This window comes from Vicia villosa, linkage group LG5 (assembly GCF_029867415.1).
Source record: "Vicia villosa cultivar HV-30 ecotype Madison, WI linkage group LG5, Vvil1.0, whole genome shotgun sequence".
In the NCBI taxonomy this organism is placed as follows: Eukaryota; Viridiplantae; Streptophyta; class Magnoliopsida; order Fabales; family Fabaceae; genus Vicia; species Vicia villosa.
Window position 1 is genome coordinate 106,052,317 of NC_081184.1, and position 9,258 is coordinate 106,061,574.

The following is a 9,258-nucleotide window of genomic DNA, read 5'->3' on the forward strand; positions in this document are numbered from 1 at the left end:
CATTGAAAACTACTCTTATATGTGCATTTTTATTAATTAATATATTTATTAATTAATAATATTTGATCAATGAAATTAATTGAGAGTTATGATAATGGGATAAGGGAAAGGGAACGTGAAATAAGTGCATTTTTATTTTTATTAATTATAAATGATGTACAATTTTATGATGAGTTGCAATATTCGTAACCGTCACTTTTGTCGTTCTTACTGTAATAAAAATCTTCTCCCACCATTATCAGAAAAAAAAAAACTTCTCCAACCATTTACTGCACTTTTTGACAAACCTTTCACGATCTCTTGTTCAGTTATTTTTCATTTTGCTATTAAAAAGGAAACTAAAATATTTTTTATTGCCAAAAAAATTCGCCTATATATAGCAGTAGTATTAGAGCAAGCATTGCAGTTGAAAATAAAGCGAAAACTAGAGGAAAAAGGAAGAAGCCATGAGTCGTGGAAACCAGAGAGAGGTGACTCATTTTCTTCGCCTTTCATATACAAATCTTTTCATTACTCAATGCATGTTGATCACATTTTTTGTTACATTTTTTTTTCTCTTTCTCTCTGTTTTCAATTGTGCATTTTCCGACGACCTGATCATTATCCGGTCACTGTTCAATGCATCTTCCGGTGACTGTATTTGCATTCTCATCATTTGTTCGGTTACTTCTTTCTTTCCGATTTTACATTTTTTCCGGCGACATGTGCACTCTCCAGTTATGATTTTATGCGTCTTGTTTTTTTTTGTTTCTTCATTCTTTCCAGATTTTACATTTTTTCTGGCGACACACTTTACAGTTAGGATTTTATACGTTTTCCGGCGTATATACTCCGGTAATACAGTTATTGATCATGACGATCTCAATATCCAACAGATCTAAATGAATGATTAGAAATTATTTTTTGCCTAACTGTTTGTAAGTGTTTGATGCATTTTTTATTAGTACAAATTGTGTGATTCTGTTATGAAAACAGTAAATTGGATTTAAGCAGATTCTATTTTAATTTACTCAATTCAATTTTCATTTGATGAAAATACCAATACTATTACTCACTAATTTGTATGATAAAGTACAAATTGCAAGAATTACAATCAATGTCACCGAATGAAATCGTGAAAGTCTATACTAGTCTACAATGCGACTGCAAAAACTGTTTCTATTTTTCATTTGAAATATAATTTAATACTTTTTTTCTGTACTTGTGAATTGTAATGTTAAGTATCAAAACTCTGTTTTATCTTGCAGCGTCACTGTACCATCGAGTTCGACGGTGCATCTAGTGGAAATCCTGGAAAGTCTGGTGCAGGAGCTGTACTCCGTTCTGGGAATGAGGTGTATACTCTATGCATCAATTCATTTTTGTATTATAAACTATATACTATCAAATGTAGCTAACTCTTGGGTTTCTCTAAAGGTCCATCGCTTCAGTAAAGGACTGGGCACTAAAACAAATAATTCTGCTGAGTATGAAGGTTTACTTTTAGGATTGAAAGAAGCCAGTGACAAAGGGTATGACCATGTTGAAATTCGAGGCGATTCTAAGCTTGTTTGCGAACAGGTTAGTTTAGTTATTTACCATGTATGCATTTTCCAATTGTTCACAAAATACTGCTGAATTGAAATTTTAAGTAATTATAGTGATTGTTATTTATCATTTGCTTTATAACTTCCTTTGTATGAGGAATTTACCATAATATTTTATTGGTTTTGCAACAGTTTAAGGGTAATTGGAAAGTCAACAACCCGAATTTAAGGGATTTGCGTGATAAGGCTTTGGACTTGAAGGATAACTTCAAGTCAGTCAAGGTTCAACATGTTCCTAGGGTATACCCTCTGATCTATTTTGTTTATTGACACAAGGAAAAATTGCCATCTTTCTTAATTGGGTTTTTATCTATGGAAAACTGTAGATGATATTTGAAAACTACTTGTAATTGCCGCCTCTTTTAAATTTTGAGAATCAATTATGACATTTTAATTTGCACAAGCTTGCATACCATTTACTCTCTTGAATATAAGATCATTGGCACCACTGTCACTAGTTCTGTATATGTTTCCCTATTATATAGTAGTAATTTTAACAAATGCGTTTCCTTTTTTTTTTAATGCTATAAGGGTTCTAACAGAGAAGCTGATGCTCAAGCAAATTGGGGCAAAAATCTTGAAGGTCAGACTTCAAATCTTTTCCGAGTTCTTAATTATTTGATTTCCCAATTACTCTGGCATTTTGAGACATCTTGTTTTTAATATATCTTTTGACTTTTTAAGAAGAATGAATTACCAATGAATTGAATCCTAAGCTGATTTGAAACTGAAAAAATGAACACCAATAGGATCATTCTAATGGATCTTCTTATATTTTTGCAGCTGGCCACATTCAAGAAAACTATTACTACTACTGATCATATGTGACAGCATGCAACTGTCAAAAACTATTGGCAACTATGTTACTTTTCTTTTTTAGATTGTCTACTAGCTAGTTAAGCATTTAGGGTGGTCTTACATTTGACACACTGCATGTCAGAGGTGAAATTCGGTTTGCAATTTGAACTTTTGCTTTAGGGGCTTAAGAATGTTGCTTTTGATGTTTGGATTTTATGTTTGGATGTTATGTGAATGTTTCTGAATTTACTATTTTCTGCCTTCATTTGTTTGTTTATATCTTATAATCTCTCGTGCTATGTGATGACATTTATTTGTCTGATGTAATGACCCAAAAAGGAACTTTTGATCATTATAAATAGAAAATTTTTTCACCCATCTCCCAACCTTCTTGCCCACCCCTGGTGAATTTATCACAATACCCCTTGTTTTGGAAGTTCATTTCCGAAACTGTACTTTTTTTCTTAAAAAAGGTGTTTTCGGAAATGCATTTCCGAAAACGTGTTTTTTTTAATATAAAATATTGATTTCGGAGATACATCTCCGAAATAAAGTTACTTTTTCAGAAAATGTGGTGTTTCGGAAGTTCATCTCCGAACGCACCCCCTTGGGGAATTCGGAAATGAACTTCCGAAAATATGTCTGGACAGAAGAAAATGAAAAACAACAACAATTCGCTTTATTTAATCGGATGAAGATTACAACGATAATATTACATATAATTAAAGTTACATATTGTTGATCACAGGTAGGTGGAGATGAGTCAACATTTTGATAACATCGTCCGCCGATCTTTGAAGTTTCGCGTCCAAGTCGATCGGGCCTTTCGAAGAAAATCGGTCGAACGTTGTCCACAAAACCGCCAAATCTTCGTCGTTCTTGATCTCAAAAGGTGTGAACTTAATGCCTCCCTCGTCGTTAAGCGATGGCGAGCGGTACTCGAGCTTGACAACCTTTCGATTCTCGGGATAGTGCAAAAGCGTGTTGAGCGACGGTATCAACTCCGCAAACGGCGTGTCGCGCGAGAAGCGAAATTGGAACGGCATCGGGTAGCCGGTTTCAAAGTAGACGAATGCTGGGTGGGGGTAGGTTTGTGTCATTTGTGTTTTGTGGTGTGGAGAGGATGAAGAAGAGTGTGTATTTATAGACTTATTGGAGCATTGATGGCCTAACAAACCTTATCCTGCCTAACAAACCAATCGGTGGATCCTAAGTCCAAAATAGGCTCATTCTTCGACCGCTCTCTATTTTGCTCGCGCTCTTGGCTCATCATTTCTTCAAACTCCGCCATTCTTGAAACAAAAGGATCCGGCCAAGTCTCCGCCTCATTTGAACGATGTGCGGTCCATTGACAACAAGTAGCCGGTATAGGACACCCCGGTTTCAAAAACACTTGGACGAAGTGCCGCGATCGTAGATACCCGATGCATATGATTCGGCCCGACGAGTCCAATGGCGGTCGACTATGAAGTGGAAAGAAAGTCTCACATAGTCCAAACCTCGTCAAATCGACGCATACAATATCATATGCACTTGCTATGAGATGACCCATATCGGGGAATGACATCCACTTCGAGACCGGAGCGATACCGGTAAGTGGTGGAACAAGTGAATCATGAATTTTTACAAACTTTTCTTGATTTTCATATAGTCGGCCGTAGATGTCCCGATACGAAGTCAACTCCGCAAGAAGTTCCCGTCGGACTAAAGTGTGATTATTTTCCCCTTTACCGAGCAAACCCGCAACGGCCCGATATCCACAATTGCCGTCTCCTCCAACATCAACGATGTTATTGATATTTGAAACGCTATCCGGTTTCTTACGTTTCATATCGGCAAGTATGTTGCGAGGCGCCACTTTGACTATAAGTCCGATATCACATTCCTCTCTTCGCGGGACAAACGACACGCCATTGGATGTCCGTGTAACTTGACATCCAAGGCATGATTATGAATTCCACAAATTACGGTTAACCGCCACAAATCATCAACCCTCTGAGTAGCACGCAACTTAAAGGGACACCCGCACTTTCTCGACCCCGTGTCCTCGTGTTTTAGCACCCGGTTTGATTGTACATAACTACCACCCCGTTCGCAATTCAAAACAACGAAAGCTTTCCGCCTACTATTTCCGTTGTCCGACCTTAAAATAACAATTGCAAATCCATTTTTGTTAGCTTCCTTCCGAACCCAATCAAGCAATTGTTCGCGACCGCCGAAGCTCCGATCAATTGTAAAATGTTGCCGAACATCGACCGCATTGATCAAAGGAGTAACGTCAATAACCGGATCGTTATTATCGTTGACAATTTCTGGAACTAATACTCCATCGTCTTGCACAATGTTGTCCGGATGCACCATACCTAACAAATGAATAAATTATCAAAAGTTGGCCAAAACTGTTTTTTTTTTTACTGCCAGGCCTATTTTCGGAAGTTCATTTCCGAAATATGTTAGGTAACATATTTCGGAAATGAACTTCTGAATTATATCAGTGTTCAGCAGAATTTTGTTGAATCAATGTAGTGAAATAGGGAATGAAATAAGTGATGTTTACCTGAAATTGTAGCTTTCTATGCTCCCTTTAACGTGATCAACGGTTTGAAACTTGATTTTAGGACGAAAAATGGATGGAGATTGATTGGGTTTTGGAGAGGGTTTGGAAAAGTGTTGGAGAAAAATGATGAAATAGTGAAGGAGGGAAATTTGTATATGCAGAAATATTTTCGGAAATGAACTTCCGAAAATATTAACGGTTTTGACATTTTCGGAGGTTCATTTCCGAAGATAAAAAAAATTCAAAAAAAAAAGCGCTTCGGAAGTTCATTTCCGAAGCAGGGGTAGTTTTGGTTTTTCGCCGGGGATGACCCCCATAAGGAGGTGGCTAAAGAAATTTTCTATAAATATTAGAGCAATGTAGACCATACAATAAGAGTGAGAATTGAAAAACTTTCATTTATTCATTTTTCACTGTTAAACATATAAAAACCTCCGCAAATATTCTACGGCACCTGTATTGGCAGCGTTTTCAAAAACCGCTTCTAGGAAATTTGAGGAGGCTAAAAACCCCCGCAAATTATTAAAATAACCTCCGCAAAATAATTTTTTTGTAGTGATCCCACTTTGAATCTATGGTTAAGATGTTTAACAGGTTTTATTGTTTGTACTTTTTTGTACTTTCTCTTTACACAAGATGGGAGATATAAAGGAAATGTGTCATATTAAAACTTGGCTGTTGGGTTTATCTAGAAAAATCCTATTTATCATGCACTTGATTTAAAAAAAAAACTTAGATAACTCTTTCAATTTTAAGTATCAATTTAGTTGTCCATGGCAATGGAGGTATGAAGAGTTTCTAATTAACTATGTATTGTATAATGTTGTGCAAGACACGTATCGTATATCTTCTTTAGAAGATTGTGGTGTTGTATTGTATGTGCCGCAGTAAAAACTAGAGGGGTAAATTGTTATTCAATGCAATCAAAATATAGGCATGATGATACTGGTGTCTGTTGCTCTAAAACTAACTTTCCGAGCCAACATGATTCAAAAACTAAACTCAATTCTACTCACCTTTGGCCCTGGATCGAGACAAGATGGCTTGTCTTTTTGCAGAGCACAAGATCAGATCATCTCCAAGATATACACAATACTCAGTCTCAGATATAGATTTTATGGTGTTGGGACATCCACCCTAGTTGAATGATTATAGATAATGAGTTTATTAATAGACGATGGATAAATATGTAGACCAAGTGTAAAAGTATCCTTAAAATATTGAAAGATTTAAGTCACATTAGTCTTGTATTCTGTCCTCAAATCACACATAAATAGACACACTTGTTGAACAACATATAGATATTTGGTGTTGTAAATGTCAACTATTGTAAGACTCCAACAAGGTTGTGGTATTTAGTTGGTTCATGATAAGCATTACCTAAAAAGACACCGGGTTTTGTTTTCGTGTTCATTGGTGTAGAAGAAGGTTAGCTGGAAGGCATACTTACTCCCGTAATTATTGTGTTTATATATACAAAAAATACCTTATGAATGTCATGAAACAATATATGCAAAAAATAATTCAAAGAACCAAAATCCTGCATTGCAAATTCAAAGCTTTATTTGACATGGTAGATTGACATAGGGGATCTAAAAGCACAACAAAAATAATTTCATCCAAATAGAGAATGATATAAGTTGTAAATTAGTAAATAATTACCCGAGATCCAATGAAAGAAACCCAATGTAGCTACAAAACCAGTAAAACATTGTTACTACTAAGCATGAGTTGCTTGTTTGAGTTCATAGAATGACTTCTTTAGCATGCACAAACAATCACGGTGTTGGGGATTGTGAAATCTAAAAGGTTAGTGCATATACATAGTTTCATCAAGATTTTCATACAAAAAATAGTTTTTGGCATCTAACTAAAAAAATTAGTTGGAATTTAGATAAAGAAACTCTTAGACTTTATTTGCGAGTTTGAAAGGGAAGGGAGGGGAGGACTTTGAAAAATAAGAAGAATTGGGTGTAAAGAATAAAAAGATTTTGGATAGGAGGGTTTTGGAGGATTTGAGTTTATTCATAACACCAAAAATCTCATAAAATGGGGGAACTAAAAAATTGTATTGAATGAGGATTTTGGAGGACTTACATAAATTTTTCAAATATCTTTTAAATTGTTATAGTATTTTGAAAATTAAAAAATTTAGTAATGATAATTACTCTTTTATCATTCTAAACAAAATCATTTTTTCAAAAAATATCAAATATTTTCCTATATTTTTTTGAAATTTCATTTTCGAAAGTCGTTCCCTCCCCTCTCTTCCAAACTCGCAAACAAAGCCTTAGTTCTGCATGAGTAGTACCTAGTTTAAGTATCAGACAAAAAATATCATTTTTTTTATTTCATGGTTATTTTTCAATTAGATGTCATACTAGATGTCCTTAAATCTTTCCTGAGGTTTTTGTGGAGAACTCTGGTTATTCTGGTTCTCTTAGTTTCTTTTAGGTTTATTTTTCTTTTACTGCATGTGACTCTATTGAGTGAACTTAGACCGTTCATGTTTGTTTGGATGCTCCCTTGAGGGGGAGTATTGGTTATGTGTGACAAAGGAAGTAATTGCCTGTCTGAAGTTACTAAGCATGCTACTTTAATACATGGTGATCTAGTGTTGAGCTATTGAACTTTGTAACACCTCGTTTTTCATTTAAATTATTTTAATTAATTTATTGTTCGATTACAGTGTTTTTGTGTGTTCTGAAAATTTCGGGATTTATTGTTGTGTTTTGACAAGAGATAGTTAACTTAGAAATTATGGAAATAAAGACATTAGGGGTGTAGTGAGAGGAATAGTAATTATATTATTAGTATTTTTAGTGGAATAATAAAATAAAGGGTTAAATAAGTTTTTGGTCCCTATAAATATCTCAAATTTTGTTTTTAGTCCCTCCAAAAATTTCCTTTAAAGAATGGTCCTCGTAAAGTTTTCCATCCACATTTTTGGTCCCTCCTGGCAACGTCTGTTAACAGAAGCTGATGTGGCATGCCACATGGCAATGTCAACGTGACCAGATGCTGACGTGTCATGCCACGTGGCTAAGGTCAACATGATACTTGAACCCATAAGATTTCTTAACTAATCGGTAGCTAAAATCGTAGCTAATTTTGCAGGAATTCTGATTTTTAAAAGATACAGTTTGTTCATGTTGCTGCAGTACAAGTGATACACTGCCATTGTCAAGGCCCAAAGTGTAACACCCTTCTAAATCCCGCGGCAATTAAATATATATTTCAGAGTAACATAAAACAAGGGTGCCACAATTCATATTTAAAATAAATATCAAATGTCATTGTCATGCGTTCACTGAGGAATTCATCGTAATACATAATAATTCATGTCAACACAACGGAATTCAAATCATACGGATAAGTTCAACATCTTTTAAAACTTTATCCTTCAAAATCAAAACAAACAATTAGAGTTGTAAAACATAAACTCAATACATCACGTTCCCCAGTGTTACACTATATCAGAGCATGACACCTGACGCTAAACTAAAACACACTGACTCATGAGCTAATCCTCACCAAGTCGGAAGCCGCTACCTCAATCTGAAAATAACAACATGTAAGAGTGAGTCTCATCGCAATTAACAAATATTATTGTATCATAAATAATAACACATCATAGTTATATCATTCACCCAATCGTATTATATTCAGACAATTCAACAAAATACGCAACCAACACATCATCAATTCATAACACTGAAACACATTCAATCATGTTATGAAATCATGCATATGAATGAACTGACACTATGCATTGTGAAGACAAGCTTCTTCAAGGGTTTTTGATGAAGACAAAACATCACCATAGCTTTTGGCAAAGGACTTGGATCAAGAATTCTCTCAATATACAAGTTTAATCTTCAATATATCTTGATCAATTGTAAGGTAAATAAGTTAAAGAAAAACTCACTTAAATATAATTGTGTAATCAATGGAAATATCACACATAACATGCATTGCATTTAAAAGGCTTTTGGTAAAACTCATTTCAACATAAAAAAGCTTTTTTCAAAGTGTTTTTTGGTTTTGTAGTTGAAGTAATCGGTTACTGAAGCTTTGGTAACCGGTTACTGAGTTTCTCAAAAGATCTCTCTCTGGTTTTTGTATGGGTAATCGATTACCCTGGTTTCAGTAATCGGTTACCCTGTTAAAAATTTGAAAAATATGAACGTTGCAATTGGGTAACCGGTTACCCTACTTCTGGTAACCGATTACTGCTGAAGCATCACATCTTTTCATTATTTCTTCAGCCATACGAAATTTCTTTTTAGCCATGAGTTTGCATCTTTTTGAAAATGT

General features: G+C 34.9%; 1 protein-coding gene across 1 annotated transcript; it reads left to right on the forward strand.

Moving 5' to 3' along the window:
- Nucleotides 1–397: 397 nt before the first annotated feature.
- LOC131606982 (uncharacterized) lies at nucleotides 398–2,561 on the forward strand. Its single transcript, XM_058879051.1, has 6 exons — nucleotides 398–470; nucleotides 1,248–1,334; nucleotides 1,417–1,560; nucleotides 1,719–1,826; nucleotides 2,118–2,169; nucleotides 2,370–2,561. The coding sequence occupies exons 1-6, from the start codon at nucleotides 447–449 to the stop codon at nucleotides 2,402–2,404; spliced, it is 450 nt and encodes a 149-aa protein (XP_058735034.1). The 5' UTR covers nucleotides 398–446; the 3' UTR covers nucleotides 2,405–2,561.
- Nucleotides 2,562–9,258: the final 6,697 nt, after the last annotated feature.